Source organism: Carcharodon carcharias, chromosome 4 (genome assembly GCF_017639515.1).
Source record: "Carcharodon carcharias isolate sCarCar2 chromosome 4, sCarCar2.pri, whole genome shotgun sequence".
Lineage (NCBI taxonomy): Eukaryota > Metazoa > Chordata > Chondrichthyes > Lamniformes > Lamnidae > Carcharodon > Carcharodon carcharias.
This window is the reverse complement of record NC_054470.1, coordinates 27466124-27486079: the sequence shown is the minus strand read 5'-3', so window position 1 is coordinate 27486079 and position 19956 is coordinate 27466124. Positions and strand designations below refer to the sequence as shown.

The following is a 19956-nucleotide window of genomic DNA, read 5'->3' as shown; positions in this document are numbered from 1 at the left end:
AGGGCAATTAAGCCCATTAACAGCGCAATTATCTGCTACTTATCATCGCCCGTCCAACATTATGGCTGGCAGATGGATGAAACAGCCAGGCGGCCTTTACATTTTTCACGTAACCTCATCCAAGGGCGGGATGAGGTTTCTGTTATGAAATAAAATAAAAATCTGTGGGCAGAATTTTTATCATCCATATCTTTAGGTGCCTGATTGTGATGCCCGGACATTTCTTTTCTGCTTTCTAAAACTTTATTGGAATATTTTCAGGTCTACAGCTCTCTGCCTTCAGGGAGCTTTCTCTCAGCATTCGCCCGCATTGACGTCATCATTCACCCTCCTCCCACCCCCGCCCCCACCCCGGCAACGCTGAGCTTTTCAGTGCGCGTTTGGGGGTCGATCATGGTTGGCAGTCCATTTCCCAGCCGATCCCAAGCCCACCGATCGCACCTGCCCGCTGAACTAAAAATTCAGGCCTTTATCTAAGAATTTACAAGTCAAGCTCTCAAGAAATTTACATTCATATGTAGGGCTTCTGTTTGCCTAGTAGAATGCATCCTCTTCCCTATTGGAAGGCGTTCCACTTACTTAAGTTTCCAGAGCCAAGTAAGGTACAGGTCCACAAAGCCAAGGCTGAGGGGCCATCAAGTGTGAACAGGGTGTTGCTGGAGTTTAGCTAGCTAACATTCCTGTTAATGTTGCCAGGAGCCCCTCTACTGATTGAAGCATTGTCTTGTAAGGTTATCTGCTGCTGTGTATGAAAAATACTGGCCCCACAGTGATAGGTTTGCCCCCACACTATGCATTGGTGAGCCAGGCTAACTAAGTGCATCATTGATAATACCCTACAGTACTGAATACTTGGTCTCGTATTCTACTCAACCCTACTAATACCTCTCTCACCTGCCCCCCCTAAGGAGGTCAGGCACTAGTTGTCCATTTGACAAATGACAAGTGCAGGTTTAAACCGTCATTAGGTGGGTACCAGATACCTAGAGCACCTCATGAGCAACGTGATGAGTTGTACAACTCAGAACAGGGCACACCGGTGCAGTGCTACCACCTGACTGTTGCATTTCCTATTGAACACAATCGGGAGATGCAGGACTTTGTCAGCATTACATTCATGGTAGACATTGAGCCCTAAGCATGTTAATGCGTGTTTTCATACCCAACCTTCCGTCAATACTTTCCAGCAGCTGTTGTCCCAAAGTCTCAGAACTTCCTCACCTGTTATATAACAGGCATTTTTAATGTGGTGGAAGGACTGATGAAGGGCAGTTTGTATCATGCCAGCCAGCCAGCTATTTAAATGGTGCATGTGCCCTTAGCAATCATAGTAACTGTGCTAAGACAGTTCCACCCCAACGTGCACAACATATAAAAATGACAGTAGCATTTAGAACAATCACAATGGTAACGTCAAGTACACTAGCTGGCAATCACACCAGACCTCTCAAATATAAGTAATTACATAGAATTCTACGTAAAGATGATTCTTTAGGTTTTAACTTTGGTACCATGTTGGCAACACCTTCAATATCTCCCAAATTTGTAAAGTATCAGCAGCAAAATCACAATCAATTAAGGGGCTTCGCTGCACTGCCAGGACAGCAGAAAGGCAAGAGTATTGTTTTTTCACATTTGAATTTCATAACATTGAGCATTTAACAGACCAATATCACCACGTAACATGCAGAATTCTAGGGGAAAATCACAGAAAGTTTACCTTTCTGTGGCTTTATTCTCTCCATTTACCTCTTTTTCACCAAAATATTAAATTACTTTTCTCATGTTTCACTGTTGACAAGCAGAATGATCATTATAGACTTACGGTTTTCCACCAGGAATGCCACTTAAGTTTGGTGGAATCCCAGGTACGCGTATATGATGTGGATCAAACCCAACCTAAAAATCACCAGAATTAAATCATAATTGTCACTTTTTAACAAAAACAGTAAACCTAGTTTTATTTTTTTAACAAAGTATCTCTAAGGCCTGGATTTAGTCGGCCCGATGAGAGTCTTGCCCACTGGTCAGAGAACCATGGGAGAAGCCCAGTAGTATTCAGGCACTTTACTGGCCACTGTCAGGCTTTCTATAGGATTCAGGACCTCAATAGTGTAAGTGCTGCTGGCCAAGCAGAGGTGACACTCCTCATTGCCATCACTGCTATTGGGAGTGGTGGCAGCTTTTATTTTATTAACTGATGGCATGTGGGCGTGGCTGGCTAGGCCAGCATTTATTGCCCATCCTTAACTGCTCTTGAGTAGATGCTGGTGAGCTGCCTTCTTGAACCGCTGCGGTCCATGTGGTATAGGTACACCCATAGTGCTGTTAAGGACCCAGCGACAATGAAGGAATGGCGATATGTTTCCAAGTCAGGATGGCAAATGGTTTGGAGGGTAACTTGCAAATAGTAGTGTTCCCATGTGTCTGCTGCCCTCGTCCTTCTCAATGGTAGCGACCGCGGGTTTGGAAGATGCTGTCTAAGGAGCCTTGGTGGGTTCCTGCAGTACATCTTGTAGATGGTTTACATTGCTGCCATTGTGCGTCAATGGTGGAGGGAGTAAATGTTTGTGGATGGGGTGCCAATCAAGCCGGCTGCTTTGTCCTGGATGGTGTCCAACTTCTTGAGTGTTGTTGGAGCTGCACTCATCCAAGCAAGTGGAGTGTTCCATCACACTCCTGACTTGTGCCTTGAAGATGGTGGACAGGCTTTGGGGGATCAGGAGGTGAGTTACTTATCGCGCGATTCCTAGCCTCTGACCCGCTCTTGTAGCTACAATATTTTAATTGCTTGTCCAGTTCAGTTTCTGATCAATGGCAGCCCCCAGGATATTGATAGTGAGGGATTCAGTGATGGTAATGCCATTGAATATCAAGGTGCAATGGTTAGATTCTCTCTCATTGGAGATTGTCATTGCCTGGCACTTGTGTGGATTGAATGCTACTTGTCACTTGTCAGCCCAAGCCTGGATACTGTCCAGGTCTTGCTGCATTTGAAAATGGACTGCTTTAGTATCTGAGGAGTTTTGTGTATGGTGCTGAACATTGTGCAATCATCAGTGAACATCCCCACTTTCGACCTTATGATGGAAGGAAGGTCATTGATGAAGCAACAGAAGGTGGTTGGGCCTAGGACACTATCCTGGGCTGTCAGCAATGCAGCCACCAGTGGCCCAGGATCGCAGAGGGACCCCAGGCTAAAGCTGAGTGCGGACAGGGTGGAGATTAAGGGGTAGGGGAGAGGGGAGGTTAGGGAGATCAGAGGCAAGGACAGGTGGTGGTTTTCAACGCCACCGTCCCCCCTCACAACAGCCCTTCCCGATGCCGGGTCCCTCGACCCAGAGTGCCTAATGATGAGGAGCAACTCCTGGTAGGCTGCTGGCAAAGCCGCCAGGGTTTACTGGGAGCCTTTGGGAAACACGGGAAAGCTGTGTAGCTCCCACTTAATCACTGAGTCACCACTAAATTGAGCTGGGCTAGGAGATTATGAGTTTCAATTGGCTCATTAATGAGCCTAATTGACATCGCACCGGCAGCAGCCGGGAATCCCACATCAGTCCCTTCCGCCCTTTCGCCTAATCAGTAGAAGTTTTGCCGCAGTGGGGCCTCACCTGTGATTAAGTGGGCCTGGCTGACGTGCTTCCTGTCACAATGGGCTGCATTAAATCTAGCCTTAAGTATTCATTTAAAATGCCTCAATTACCATCTATTACTGCCTTTTCCTAATTACGATAGTCGCATCTACAGGCACACGTTGAACTGTTTTCCTGGCTTAAATTCATTCAAATAAGCAGTTTTCTTATTGACAAAAAGCAAATAGCCTAGTCAATTCAAGGTTAAAAGCCTGCTCAATCACTCACCACTGGAGATCGGCCGTAAGCAGCTGCCGCTGCTGCAGCAGCTGCTGCTGCACTCATCTGGGGGGAGATATTATGTAAACCTGCATATGCCCCTGGGCTCGTTAGGTCTCCATTCATACCAGCATGGGGCACTATTCCAAAAGGGGCAGGATAAGGGCATGGCACCGCCATAGGAGTCCTCAAGCCTGTAAATGACCAAAGTCTGCTATCAGTGACTGTAAATTCCAAATATCTGCAAATGCTTTTTGTTCATCTCAGCTGGGCATTTTATTGTTCAATGAGAGATCAAGAGGATGGGGAAAAAAAAAATCAAAGTGCGTATAATGTTACATTTGTGGTTTGTTTCCTGTAAGGATTTTTCCATATAAAAATTATAGTAAGATTTTTGCAACTGTAAACATGTGAAATGCAAAACTGATTCCTACAACATTAAAACAGAAATTTATGCCAAAGGCAAGGATAAGATTAGAAAGCTATACAAAGACAACTATTTATTAGAGAACCATTTACCTACCTAATGGATCAATTCCTGGTGGTTTACCAGGGACCGGCCTCAATCCTGGGGTGGAATTACTTCCTGGAGTTGGAGCGTCTGATCGTGGAGTTGGAGTGTTCGACTTTGACACTGGAGTAGTCGATTTCTCGTTCTATAAAAAAAAACCAGAAAACTGCTTTGTCAATATGACAGCTCCAAAGTTATACTGCAAAGATTCAGTTATTATATATTAGCATTGTGATGATGATGGTTATAGCTAACAATCAATCTAAAATTTTAGTAATATCACCAATAGCTGAAATCAACAGTCACAACTGCAAACAATGTCAAATTATCTTTACCAAAAATCAATAGGTATGTTTTTTTGAGTTCATGTGCTTATCCATCTGAACGAATTATGGACTTTGCATACAAAGCTATACCTTAAACAGATAAGATGCAGAGACCTGGGCCTGGATTTTGCCTGTGGGTTTCATGGCCCCGTGATCAGGCTCAAATGGAGATTAGAACCCCACACTGGCCTGAACTTTTTTTGCTCGGCAGGCGGGTGCGATTGGAGGTCCCAGGGTTGGCTGGGAAACGGACTGCTGACCACAAGCGGCCCCCGACTGTGATTTCACGTTGGCTGGCCAATTAACAGCCAGTCAGCATGAAGCGTGCACTGAAAAGCTCAGCGCGGCCGGGGTGGGGGTGGGAGATGATGTCAACGCCTTTGGGGACCTGAAGGCCACTATGAATACCCCAGTCAGCCTCCAACAATAGGCCTTAATAGAACTTTAATTGGTTACTTGCAGCTTGTAAGCGGGTAGCCCTGCCCCCTCCCAATCTACCTCCAGGAAAATTGTCCAGGGTGGGATGGAGCCAGGAAAGCAGAAGATTGGCCGCAGGCGTGTAATTCCATGCTTGCCCCCATTGGAGTCGAAAAATTCAGTTGCTGGCTTTCAAATTGTTTGCAATTTACTGATAAAAGGTTTGAGTCCAAAAACATCAGTCTTTTCTTTTCATGGGTACTCAGTGACGTAGGAATCCAGCAGCTTTTCTTTCTGGTTCAGGTTTGCAGTTATTTGCTTTTTTTGGCCGAGACTATCTATTCGATTAGCTGTTGAAGTTTACTAAGCTGTCTTCTGCAGAAAATTTATGATCACCAAGTTTCACCACTTGGTTCCATGTCATATCGCAGAAACAGGGAGCACTTTAAGACAAACATTACAGTAGAGCCAAGTGGCGTGATAGATAACACTTTTACTTAATTAGAATGAGCCTCTGTTAATACTGATGATTTCTAATCGAAGAGTTTATATAGGGCAGAATTTTGCCCTTGGCGGGCAGGCTTGGTGGGGGTGGGCGAGAAGCCGACTGCCACCCGCGATTGGCACTGCACTATGATTTCACACTGGTGGGCCAATTAAGACCAGCCCAGTGTAAAACGCGAGCGGCAGCGCTAGGCGCTGCCTGTGCGGGAGGGGAGGGGGCGAGCGGGCCACACGTGAACTTCGCACATGTGCGCGAGTGAGCACTGCATAATCTCCCTGAGGCATGGAGCTGCTTCAGGGAGATGAAGTGATATAACAAAATATAATAAAGAAAATAAAAATGCAATAAAACATGTCCCCTCATGTGACTCTGTCACATGAGCAGGGACATGTTATTGATTTAATTGAAAAACTTTTATTTTATTTTTATTTGCTCTTGGAAACCTCATCCCGCCCGTGCATGAGGTTTCCAAAAAAATGCAAAGGCTGCTTGGCCTTTTCGCCTGCCCGCCAACCGTTAGATTGGACAGCCAGCGAAAAATTGACCTGAATTGATTATTTAATGGCCTTTGCTGGCCTTTTTGAGTGTCGGCAGGCTTGCTGCCAACTCTGGCACGTGCCCGCTGACCGAACTATCGCGTGGCTGCGCAGTGATGTCGGCATGCTCATGTGGGTCGGGCACTCACCCACTCGCCAAGCAAAAATTTCTCCCCTTAGAAATGTATACACAATACTCACAAGACCCATTTCTTTGGACTTTGAGGAAGGGGTACTACTGGAGGAAGCAATAGAAGCTGGGCTTATAGGTGCATCCTTTTTTAACAGACGAGATTTATCTAAGCCATTTTCCCTTGGTGAGTGGGGTGGGCTACCTCGTGGTGAGGTGGGATCCTGAAAAAGGAACACAATTTTTTTTAATAAACAGCATTCAAAACAGGAAAAAAAAGCAATTCTTACAAGCAATAAGTTATAATATAAACTGGCCATATCACATTTTACTAAATGGATTTTAATTATTTCTCAGTAAGCATAAAGTGATTTAGCCAAATTGATTAAGCTCCATATATGAAAATCAAAAATCAATACTGCGGATTAACAGAGAACTGGCCTTAATTGTCTGCACAGAAAGCCAACATCAGAAAAAAAAATGCACAAAAATCACCACAAAAATCACCATATAAATTATAACAGATAGTACTGTCTTTGGGTAAGGGCAATACTGGAAAGGCCACATTGATTTGATGTGATTCCTCCTTGAATCACTATGTCTTTGTGCTGATTGTGCTCCGACAATGGTGCCGGTTAAGGAATTCCAGGATATTAGCCCAGCAATATAATGATTGTGAGGGACTTTAATCTTCATATAGACTGGACAAATTGGCAAAGGTAGCCCGAAAGATGAGTTTTTAAGAGCACTTTTGCAACAGCTTCCTAGTCCAATATGCTGGGGAACCAGCTAGGGAAAAAACTATTTTAGATCTAGTCTTGTGTAATGAGGCAGGGTTAATTAGTAATCTGGGAAAAAATAATTATCATAAAATTGAATTCCATGTTAAGCTTTGGAGTGGTATACTCCAATCCTAAACAAGAATCTTAAACAATGCCAATTACATACGTATGAGGGGAGAGCTAGTGGCTAAGGTTGATTGGGTAAGTAGGCAAAAAGGGTATGGTGGTCAGTAAACAGTGGAAAACATTTAAAGCAAGGTTTAAAAACGTTCACCCAAAATACGTTCCATTAAAAAGTAAAAATGCCATGAGAAAGAACAATTTGTAGCTTATGGATGGAGTTAAGGATAGTAATAGATTAAAAGAAAAGGCTCATAATGTTGTGAGAAATAGCCATAAGTGTGAGGTTTAGGAGAGTTTCCGAAATCAGCAAAGGACAAAGCTGATAAAAAGGGGAAAAATTAGTATATGAGAGCCAGGAATATAAAAACAGATTCTAAGAACTTTAACAACTATATATAAAGGAGTAGAGTAGCTAAAGTAAGTTTGCAGAAACAGGAGAAATCATCATAGGGAATAAAGAAATGGAAGAGATGTTGAACAAATTACACAAATTACATACCAGGAATAGAGGGTAATCAAGGGGCTAATAAGAACTTAAAGTAACTAATTAATCAGCAGAGAAAGTTTATTAGAGGAACTTAAGGGACTAATGTTGACAAATCACCAGGACCTGATGGCCTCATCCTGTGGTTCTAAAAGAGATAGCTACAAAGATAGACAATGGACTGATTAGGATATTCCAAAGTTCCCTAGATTCTAAAATGGTCCCAGTGCATTGGAAATTAGCAAATGTAACACTCCTATTCAAGAAAGGAGGAAGAGAGAAACGAGGGAACTACAGGCCAGTTAGCGTGTTTGAGAATACGCTGGAATTTATTATTAAGAAGTTTTAACAACATACTTAGAAAATTATCATATAATTATACAGAATCAACATGATTTTATGAAGGGGAAATCGCCTGACAAATTTATTAAGGGTGGAATTTTTTGCTTGGTGTGCAGGCGCATGCCCGACTCAACTGAGAAATAGCATGTGTTGATGTCGGGCGAGCGTCCCAATGTCATCACGCACTCGCTTGATACTTCGGTCAGCGGGCACAGACAAGAGTTGGCAGCATGCCCGCCAACAATTAAGAGGCCTATTAAGGCCATTAAAGTAGCAATTGATGGCGATTTTTCGCTGTCCGTCCAACGTTACGGTTGGCAGGCAGGCGAATCGGCCAGGTGGCCTTTGCTTTTTTGAGGAAACCTCATGAGGTTTCCAAGATTAATTTTTTTTGAAAATGAAAATGTTTGGACAGAATTTTCAGCATCCAAATGTTGAGGTGACTCATTCTGATACATGGACATTTTATCCGGATTTTAAATTCTGCTTTTATTGATTTTAAATTCATCAGCTCCCCGAGGAAGCTCTCTGCCTTCAGGGAGCTTTCTCTCCGCACTCCTCCATGCCCGCACTGACTTCAACGCTCACCCTCCTCCTGCCCCCCACCCCGGCAGTGCTGAGCCCTTCAGCACATCTGTCATGCTGGCTGGCTGTTAATTGGCCAGCCAGCGTGAAGTCTTGTTGGGGGGGGGGGGGGGGGAGGTGTGTGTGTGTGTGTGTGTGTGTGTGGGGGGGTGATGGTGGCCGGCAGCCCGTTCCCTGACTGTTCCTGGGCCTGCCGATCATGGCTGCCCACCAACCGGAACATTCTACCCTCAGGGCTGATCTTTCCCTTTGGCGAGCGGGTGGCGGGACCCACACGTTCGCGCACAAAATGGCTCGCGGTGACGTTGGGCGAGCTTTCCGATGTCACTGCGCGCCATCGCAATATTTCGCTGGGCGGGCGCACAATAATGTCCAACACGCGCCTACCATTAATTAACGGGCCACCTAAGGCCCTTGAGGCACCAAACGACGCCGATTTTGCAGCAACAGTGCAACCTTCGGCTCAGGGTACGGGCGCAACAGGCAGGCGAGTAGTACATATTTGTATTAACCTCATCTATAGGTAGGTTAAAAGGGATGGATCACTGAGGTCGCAAGTGTGCACAGTCAAGCATTTATTTCTGAAAGTTTTTGAAACTTGCCCGTGTGATCTGCAGTACTTCAAAATGTATACCAACTGCTTTTTCTGGAATTTTGACCTTCAGCACTTTGCAGTGAGTAATCTTTTCTAGGCCTGCAGGTTTCAGGAAGCCTTCCCTTAGTCTGGGAATGGGAGCTGAGCTATCCACTGGAGGCAACTCCTCTAAGGAGGAAGGGAGGGCTAGAAGGGTAAGAGGCCAGGAGTGCACATTCAGCCTCCAGGGCAGCCACCTTTGGGAGGCCAGGCGCAGGCACAGGGGGCACAGGGCCAACAGATAGTCCAAGGTGGAAGGGGCCGCAGAAGATGCCACTATCCTGCTGCCAGGGTATAAAGGTGGTGAAGCAGCTACCTCAATATGACTGTGGTGCAGTGCCGAAGGAGGCTCCATCTCTCCAGGGAGACAGTCAACTATATCTTTCAGGTGATAGGGCCTGAGATCTCCCCTAACTGTGTGGGTGGACACCCCATGCCAGTGGCTCTGAAGGTCACAGCTTCCCTCAATTTTTATGCCTCTGGCTCCTTCCAGGGGTCAGTGGGGGATCTTTGTGGTGTCTCCCAATTAGCTGTGCACACTTGTATCAAGCAGGTTACAGACGCTCTGTTCAGGTGTGCATTGACCTTCCTCCACTACCGTCGGGACCAGCAAGCCAGAGACATGAGCCAGAGGTTTTGTGGCGATTGCTGGCTTTCCCCACGTCCAGGGTGCTCTGGACTGGACACATGTGGCCATCAGGGCACCAGCAGGTGAGCCCGGTGCCTTCATCCACAGGAAGGGTTTCCACTCCATGAACGTGCAGATAGTATGTGACCACAGGATGCTGATCCTACAAGTCTGTGCAAGGTACCCAGGCAGCTCCCACGACGCCTACATCCTCAGGCACTCGCAGGTGCCGGGACTCTTCAGTACTCCAGCCTGGCTTGATGGATAGCTGCTGGGTGACAAGGGCTATCCCCTCAGAAGGTGGCTCATGACGCCTCTCCGCCATCCAAGAACAGAAGCTGAGCAGCGGTACAATAGGAGCCACGCCTCCACAAGGGCTGTGGTGGAGAGAACCCTTGGTCTTCTCAAGATGCACTTCAGGTGCTTGGACTGCTCAGGGGGCGCACTCGAGTACACCCCAGATCGTACCTCGGTGATAGTGGTTGCATGCTGCTCTCTCCACAATCTTGCGCTGGAAAGGGGGTGACACAATGGACGATGAAGATGTTGATACAGTGGCTGCGGCTGCACATGATGAGTCCAGCAGCGGATCCAAGGATGAGCATGCACAGGGAAATGCTCAGAGGTCAATGCTGACCCAGGCATACTCCAGGGAGATGGGGACACCTGGGAGGCATTAATCCATGAACTTTCAGCTAGCACAGCACAGATGGACCTCCAGAGCAAGCCTGGGCTGTAGACCCGATACTCGACACCTAAGTGCAAAATCTGCCAGGTTAGGAACAGTAACTAAGGGCCTTGTTAATAAAGCTGAATGTCCAACCAATGACTCATTACAGTTTTGGAAACCATATACGTGCAAAGAAAAGAGGCAACCTCAGCCATGGTGACATTTCTGAATTTATTCTGTCAAGCAAACCAACTAATTCCAAAAAAAAATGAGAATATGTTACCAAAGAAAACAAATCATAAGGACCTCATCTCCGGCTAACACAAAACAACCAGTGAAAAACGTGTGGTGTGCCTAAGGTGCCTTATGTTTTCATTTCCAGGTGCTATGCCTTGGTGCTGCCCCATATCTTGGAGTGGCATCTGAGACAGCCTGCTGACTCTGCTATCCTGTTGGTCTTGATGACCTTGGTGGCCATCCTCTGGCCCGTGGAGCTAATGCTGGCCTTGCCTGGGAAGGAGCTGCCAGTTCCACAGCTGGCATCTCCCCAGTTGTCGCAGCCTCACTGGATGCTATGGTCATTGCGAGAGAGGCGGAGGAGCTGCCGCCTTCACCCGGAGCGCCCTGAAAGGTGCCTGCAGAGATGACAGGCAGCTGCTGCACCGACCTGAGGTCGTTTTGGACCTCCCTGCTCACCGTGGATGGATGGGCACCGGGCTGGGAAACTTGGTGCCCAGACCATCTCCCACACTGGCACTGACCAGCTGAGGTCAATGCCGATGTGAGGGCTTGCTGGTCAGTGCTCATCCCCAGGAAACCCTGATGGGTCTCCTGGAGGTGCCTCTCCACGAAAATCGCCACTCTCTCAATGGAGGACACATGGCTCGTAGCTTCGGCGATCGCCTGCATAGATTCCTCCACCACAGAGACCAAGCCAACCATAGCCTCATGCATCTCCCCCAGATGCTCCCACACACCCAGCCACATTTCCTGCACCTGCTGCATTGCAGACGACTCCAGAGGCACATCATCAGGCACCGACTGAGCATGTGCCTAATCCCCTGCAGTCCTCCGACTGCTGGCACCATGGGCACGCTCTGTCTCCGCCAGCTCCTCCAGCAACTGTGAAGTGCCCTTGCCACTGTGTCCCGGGACACTGGCCGATGTTCGAATTCCTACCGAGGTGCTAGTATCTGCGCTGGTGCCTGCCTGACAGAGATGGAGTGAGGCTGGTGAAACTTCAGGCCCCTCAGATGTGAGAGGGAGCCTCTGCTGCTCCGCCTCCCGGCTCTGCTCCGATGATGCTGAAAGGAAGAACAAGGACAATGGATCAGTTAACGTGGAGACAATGTCAATGTGTATCCCTGTCCCCTGGATCATTATTCGTTCATCCTTCCATAACTAATGGTCAAGCCATGTTGGAAAATTAAATCAATTAGCATTCTGCGCTGCCAAGGCTGTTGGGAGAACAATGCTGACTTCACTGCTGGGTATAAATACTTGGCCATGGCACCCCAGCCTCACCAAGACCAGTAGACCTTGGCACATGGCGCCTCTCCAGATCCAGGGCCTCCTGCTAGAAGCAGCTAAGAATGGCGATCTGCGCCTGCCCACCACCAGTCCTCGCATGCTCTGCCGCATTATGAGCATTCTTCTCCTGAAAACGAGAGAAGAGCATTGATTAGCGAAAATTGCACATGGACTCTCTTCACGCACGGCCCACCCCAACCAGAGTGGGACATATTAGGGCTACAGAGCCTCCTCACCCCGCTGCTGCTGAACACTCACACAAAAACGCTAAGCCTAGTCCACAACCCCCCACCCCGCCTTGGACACATGCTGCCTACCTCACATTAGGCACCACACGGTGTATCCTTTCATAGCAAGGAGGCGCAAGCACATGGAGCGCAGCAGATGTTTCATTGCCACGGCACCTTGAAGCTCCCCTCCCAGCATGTCATCACCCTGACTTGGACATGTCCTGGAGTTCAAACACAGTGCCTAGGTGCAGCTCCTCAAGGTTGCCCCAAACCAGTCATGTGGGACTCAGTGTAACACATGCTGCAGGGGCAATACACATCTCTTCATCGCCCTCTCAGGCTGACCTCAAGATGGGCAATATCTGCTAGCCCACCCAGCAAAGGACAAATGCCATCAAAGACTTAATGCAGTCCCTACACTCAGACTTGGGGGAGTGGGGTGGCTGGGCAGCAGGGGGGTAAGCCGACCTGCTGCGTTACATGACCAATGCCAACATGGAACTCACCCTGCCAAAGTGGAACAAGTCATTGAAGCACATACGGAGTGCTGCAAGGATCAGTCCTGGGGCCTCAGCTATTTACAATCTATATTAATGACTTAGACAAAGAGACTGAGGGTACTGTATCCAAGCTAGCTGACGATATAAAGTTAGGTGCGAACGTAAGCTGTGGGGAGGACACAAGGAGGCTGCAAAGCAATATTGACAGGTTGAATGAGTGGGTAATAAAGTGACAGATGGAGAATAATGTGGTGAAGCATGAGGTTAATCATTTTAACAATAAGAATAGAAAAACATAATTTTTTTTTAACAGGCATTAAACTTTTAATTGTTGACATTCAGAGAGACTTGGGTGTACACATATACAGAAAGTTAGCATCCAAGTACAGCAACAGTACCAATTAGGAAGGCAAATCCCATGTTGGTCTTTTTTGCAAAGGGCCTGGAGTACAAGAACAAGGAAGTTCTACTACAATTGTGCATGGCTTTGGTGAAATTACACCTGGAAAACTGTGTGCAGTTTTGGTCCCCATATCTGAGGAAGGATATAACTACAATGGAGACGGTACAGTGAGCATTCACCAAATTGGTTCCTGGGATGAGGGGGTTGTCCCATGATGAAAGGTTGAGTAAATTGGGCCTATATGAATGGGAGGTGACCTCACTGAAACATACAAGATTCTGAAGGGCTTGACAGGGTAAACACTGAAAGGCTGTTTCCCTTGGCACTGGAGAACAGAGAACATGGGAGCTCAGCCTCAAAGAAGGGGTTGTCCATTTAGGGCTGAGATGAAGATAAAATTGTTCGCTCAAGAGAGTTGTGAATCTTTCGAATTCTTTAGCCCAGACAGTTGTAGATGCTCCATCATTGGGCAACTTCAAGGCTGAGATAGACAGATTTTTCGTCTCTCAGGGAATCAAGAGATATGGGAGCAGGAGAGAAAGTGAGCTGAAGCAGAAGATCATCTATGATGCCACTGAATGGTAGAGCAAGCTCAAGAGACCTTAGGATGTACTTCTGCTACTAACTCTTGTGTTCTTGTGAGCAACAAGAAACAAGTGTCAACATATGTTCATATCAAGATGCTGTGTGGTCTTAGGGGTGAATTACACTGCTTTGCCTTTCTTAATGGTAGATATTGCAAGGGAAGGAGGTGCTGTCAATGTGACCATGGGTGAGTTGCTGCAGTGCATCCTGTAGATTGTACATACTATAGCTATAGGGTGCCCATAATTGAGGAGCAGGTATTGAGCTTGATCAAGCAAACTCCTCTGTCCAGGAAAATGTTCAACTTCTCAAGTAGTAAATAGCTTACAAGAAAATGATGTTGGTGAATGGTGCTGTACCAAGCAATTGCCACTGAACAACTTCACAGCTGATCGTGTGTTGAAGGAAAGTTCATTAATGAAATAGCTGAAGATGTTTGAACCAAAAAATATTTCACTGAAGAACTCCTGCACTCATGGTACGCGACTGCAATGGTTGAGCTCTGACAGCCACATCACCTTCCTTCGCAAGGGGTAGGGTTCTAACCAGGGTAAGGTTTTCCATTTGATCCTCATTGACCTCAGCTTTGGTACAGCATTTTGCTGCCATACTTGGTTGGCTGCTGCCTTGACATTGAGGGCAGCTACCTTCATTTTCTCCACAACCTTCAGTTTTGACATCTGGATCAAGGTTGAGATTTGGCAGAACCCAAATCAACTGGCTGTGAGCAGGTTACTGGGGAATAGGTGTTGTAATGGTTCTACTGTTAACTTCTCCAACACTTTATCAATGATTGAAAAAAAAAGGCTGACATGGTAGTAATTGGTCAGATTAGATTTATAGTTTTTATCTAAGGATAGGGGGTACCTAGGCTCCCACATTGTCAAGCAGAAGCCTGTGTTATAAGTATATTAGAACAGCCTGGCTAGGGAAGCAGCTAGTTCTGGTGCATAAGTCTTAAGCAGTTCATCCAGGTTGTTGTTAAGACTATAAATTTCATCTCAGGGTTCTGATGAAAGCTGTAATTGAACAATATTCCAGTTGCATACAATATTAAAAGGGGGCTGGTTAGTTCAGTGGGCTTGATGGCTAGCATGTGTTTCAGAATGATGCCAACAGTAGGGGGCTCGATTCCCATTCAGCTGACTTATAGTTGGGATCTGCCTCCTCACCCCAACCTGAGGGTAGAAGGCAATGGCAAATCACCACTGACAAGAAAATGACTCAGGATGAAGAGTCAGTAGATAATAAGCCTTTGGGCAGTACACATGAGTGAATGAATAAAACAGCAGGAAAATTAAATTTGTTCAGAATCTGAGTCAGAAGGGGTTAAACCCCAACTGAACTGTGGTCATAATCTAGGATGACACTTCAGTGCAGTACTGACAGTGTTACATTTTAGAAGTGCTGTTTTTTGGAAAAGATGCTAAACTGAGGCCTTACCTGCCTGCTTAGGTGGATACATATATTTTAAAAATTGCATTGCACTGCCTCAATCAACATCTACAAAAGTAGAGTAGCTGGTTATTTATCTCTTTGCTGTCTGTGGCACCTTGCTGTGCATCAACTGACTGTCACAAATGCGTGCAAAGTAACAACTTGCATTTATATATCATTTAACATAGTAAAATGCCCCCATTGTGGCTTCTTACATATTTCACATTTTAATCACTGTACCATTTAAATCACTCCTTGAAAAAGTGTCAACAATTGGAAGAACACATAAACCTTGGCAGATTGTAGAGGCTGGGAGGAGATTACAGAGATAGGGAAGGGCAAATCCATAGAAGGGTTTGAAAATAAGGACGAGTATTTTAAAATTAAAATTATTGGTATTCAATGTAAATCAGCAAGTACAGGGATGAAGGATGAATGAGATTTGGAGCACGTTAGGATACAGGCAGTAGAGTTTTAGATGAGTTCATGTATACGCAGATGGAAGATGGAAGACTGGCCGGGAGAACACTGGCACAATCAAATCTAGAGGTCTTGAGGTGATAAAGGCATAGATGAGTGTTTTAGCTGTAGATCGGCTGAGGAAGGGATGCAGTCGGGTGATTTTTGGCTGGGGTACGTAAAAACTTTTTAGAAATGCTAGTTATTTTCTTTCTTTAGTAGAGATCTGACACAAAGAGGCCTCTAAGTGAAAGTATGATTATATAAAATGTTTTAGGAAATTTAAATGCAGGTTTGAAAACTCTGAACTTTGTGTGAGCCACCATAAAATCACATACAATCTAAATCATAATGGGTTTTACCCTACTCTCATTGCTCAGATAAAGGTTCCACAGAATTTTTTCCTGATTCTCAAAATGTTATCTAATGATCCCAGGATACTCCAGTGTTCTGGAGTTAAACAAAGGTAACTACATAGGCATGAGGGCAGATTGTCCCTGGTGGACTGGGCAGGAAGACTACAAGGTGGGACAGTTGATGGACAGTGGCAGATATTTAAGGAGATATTCAATTCCTCCCAAGTAAAATATATTCCAAAGAGGAAGAAAGATGATAAGAGGGGGAAAAAGCATCCATGGCTAAACAAGGAAGTTAAAGATGACATAAAGGCAAAAACGAAGGCACACCAAATTGCAAAGGTCAGTGGCAGGCTGGAAGATTGGGAAACTTTTAAAGATCAACAAAGGGTTACTAAAAAGATAATAAAAAGAGCAAAAGTAAATTATGAAAGAAAACAAGCGCAATATGTAAAAACTGATAGCAAAAGCTTCTACAAGTATATAAAAGGAAAGAGTGTAGCTAAAATGAATGTTGGTCCTTTGGAGGATGAGACTGGGGAGTTAATAGTGGGAAACACAGAAATGGCAGAGACGCTTAATCAATATTTTGCCTCAGTTTTCACGGTGGAGGACACTAGTACCATCCCAATAGTAACAGGTAGTGCAGAGGGTATAGAGTAGGAGGAGCTTAGAACAATCACCCTCACTACAGAAAAAGTACTGAGCAAACTGTTGAGATTAAAGTTTGGCAAGTCCCCAGGACCTGATGGCCTACATCCCAGGGTCTTAAAGGAAGTGGCAGCGGAGATAGTGGATGCATATTCCAAAATTCTCTGGATTCTGGAAAGGCTCCAGTGGATTGGAAAAACGTTAATATAATGCCCTTATTCAAAAAGTGGGGGGAGGCAGGAAGTAGGAAACCATATACCAGTTAGTTTAATGTCGGTTGTTGGGAATTTGTTGGAATCCATTATTAAGGAAGTAGTAATGAGGCATTTGGAAAGTCAAAATGCAATCCATCAGACTCAGTTATGAAAAGTAAATTGTGTTTGACTAATTTGCTAGAGTTCTTTGAAGATGTGACAAGCAAAATGGATAATGGGGATCCATTAGTATATCTGGACTTCCAGATGCCTTTGATAAGGTGCCGCACAAAAGATTAATACACGAGATAAGATCACACGGAGTTAGGGGTAATATATTAGCTTGAGTAGAGGATTGGCTAACCAACAGAAAGTAAAGAGTCGGGATAAATGGGACTTTTTCTGGATGGTAAGCTGTAACTAATGGGGTGCCACAGGGTTTGGTCATTGGGCCCCAACTATTTACAATCTAAATGACTGGAATTCAGGGATAGAAGGTAGTATAGCTAAATTTGCAGATGACACCAAAATAGGTGGGAAAGTAAGTTGCAATGAAGAAATAAGAAATTTACAAATGGCTATGGACAGGTTAGGTAAATGGACAAAATTTGGCAGATGGAGTTTAACGTGGATAAGTATGAGGTTATCCATTTTGGTCGGAAGAATAAAAAGGCAACTTATTATTTAAATAGAGAGAAACTTCAGAATGTTTCCGCGCAGAGGGATCTGGGTGTCCTCGTGCATAAATTGCTGATAGCTAGTATGCAGGTACAGCAGGTAATAAGGAAGACAAATGGAATTTTGGCATCTATTTCTAAAGGAATAGAGTATAAAAATAGGGAAGTGTTGTTGCAACTGCACAAGGCATTGGTGAGGCTGCACCTGGAGTACTGTGCACAGTTTTGGTCCCCTTACTTGAGGAAGGATGTAGTCGCATTGGAAGCGGTTCAGGGGAGGTTCACTAGATTGATTCCAGAGATGCGGGGCTTGTCTTAAGAGGAGAGTTTGAGCAGTTTAGGCCTATACTCACTAGAGTTTAGAAGGATGAGAGGAGATCTAATTGAGGTATATAAGATACTAAAGGGGATAGACAAAGTAGATGTGGAGCGAATGTTTCTCCTTGTGGGGCATTCTAGAGCGAGAGGCCATAGTTTTAGGCTAAGGGGTGGTAGATTTAGATCAGAGATGAGGAGGAATTACTTTTCTCAAAGGGCCATGAATCTGTGGAATTCACTACCTCAGGATGCCGGGCGCTGAATAAATTTATGGAGGAGATAGATAGATTTTTAATTAGTAATGGGTTGAAGGTTATGGGGTGAGGGCGGGAAATTGGAGTTGAGGGCAAAATGAGATCAGCCATGATCGTATTGAATGGCGTGGCAGGCTCGAGGGGCTGAATTACCTACTCCTGCTCCCAGTTCTTATGTTCTTCTCTGACCTCATGACTTAATTCAATCCTGGTACATTGTTCTTCACAGATAATGTTTCACTCCTTGTATGATCAACATTGGAATTGTCGTTTCTCATGCATTTTTTGGCCACCTCAACCTGTATCTAATTCCATTCTGAACCATATACGTTATATAGTTCTTTTTATGCCCAGCATATTATTGTCCTGTAATCACTCCCTTGTATGCACTTTTTCTTTATATTTACAGATAAGCACAAGCAATATATAGACATTTTGTGGTGGCTCACACAAAGTTCAATGTTTTCAAACTTGCATTTACATTTCCTAAAACATTTTAGCTAATCATATTTTCACTTAGAGGCCTCTTCATGTCAGGTTTCTACTTTGATGGCCATTTAATTAACTAAGTTAGATTCTAGGAGCTTCAACCGATACTTGATTGAAAGAACAATGAGCCAAGAAAAGCTCTGTGGTACAATATTAATGGAAAGTCCATGTTCATTGCCAACACCAAGTAAATAATTGCTTTCAACATTCTTAAAAGAAACCACCACAAACCTCATTGGAGACATCCACCACCAAGTTGTCATCACTCTTCTCTCCATCGCTATCCTAAATATGTATATAAATAAATAATACATTTTATAAGATCTGATGAATACACATTAACTTCAACTGAATTCAGTCACCTGCTTAATAATATAATATATTATACTGATCGATTTGTCAACCAATGCAATGTTAAGAATTAGTTACCTAACAATAGATGTTTTATCGCAGTTTAATCAGTGATGCAGCAGTCTCCATTGTGGCCAGACTAGACTGTTACAATACAAATCAGAAAGCTTACAGAGTGAGAAACTGAAAGCACAGGTTAAATGCTAGTCTTTACTTTGGCAGGATCCTTACAGCCAAGAGAAGGGAATTTTTCCCTGGGTCAAATTTATTCGGCCACTCTCAAACCAGTCCCAAGTTCATGTGGTCCCACATGACAGAACCACAACATGGGGAGAAAAAATACACTATTTGTAGTGTGGAATGTTCCTCAGAGCTTCAAGTTGAGTCATAGTACACTGAAAAAGGAGCTTCATTTTATATCTGACTAAACTGGGCACACGATCAATGTATATAATGGGTGCTTGAAATTGAATATATAAGATCAGCAACCCAGCAAGAGGAGTTATGTCCAGTGCAGTGAGGGCAACTGTGCTTCTTCACTTTGCATTGTTGTAGCCACCCTTTCTCCAACCCACTGTTTTGAGACCAAGGTGTATATAGGTCCAATACACAACAACACAGTCTAACAAGAAGTATCTGACTAGCAGCTCAGAACTCTTGATCTAATGTCTGAGGGCTGTAATGTGACATAGAAAGGAAGCGGCACACTTTGAGAGTGTTTTTGCATTTTCCTAGGTAATGTTGAACACTCTTTTCTTCTCACATTAATAATTCAGCACATAACTCCTGACTTTCAGAAAGGCTCTATCTACTACTAGAAAGCCTATTGAAACAACCCTATTACTATAGCAAAAGAACTTCGCCTTGTTTCGTCTTTTTCCCCACTCAAGCAGATGTTTTCAAAAGCTGAAAAGTGGAATTAGAATACAGGGGTGAGGGAATATAATTTACAGACAAGGTTTAATCACAGTTAAATAAAAACTTTGATGACATGCCCA

General features: G+C 44.7%; 1 protein-coding gene across 4 annotated transcripts in view; it reads right to left on the bottom strand.

Moving 5' to 3' along the window:
* The window catches only part of LOC121277223 (transducin-like enhancer protein 4), a 210064-nt gene that overhangs the window by 18866 nt on the left and 171242 nt on the right, over positions 1-19956 (bottom strand). For all 4 annotated transcript variants that reach the window (XM_041186390.1, XM_041186391.1, XM_041186392.1 and 1 more), the window contains 5 exons: positions 18839-18892; positions 6348-6500; positions 4375-4507; positions 3861-4045; positions 1826-1899 (listed from right to left, as the gene is read on the bottom strand). In XM_041186390.1, the coding sequence (XP_041042324.1) occupies positions 1826-1899; positions 3861-4045; positions 4375-4507; positions 6348-6500; positions 18839-18892 (599 nt within the window). The remainder of the gene's footprint in view (positions 1-1825; positions 1900-3860; positions 4046-4374; positions 4508-6347; positions 6501-18838; positions 18893-19956) is intronic.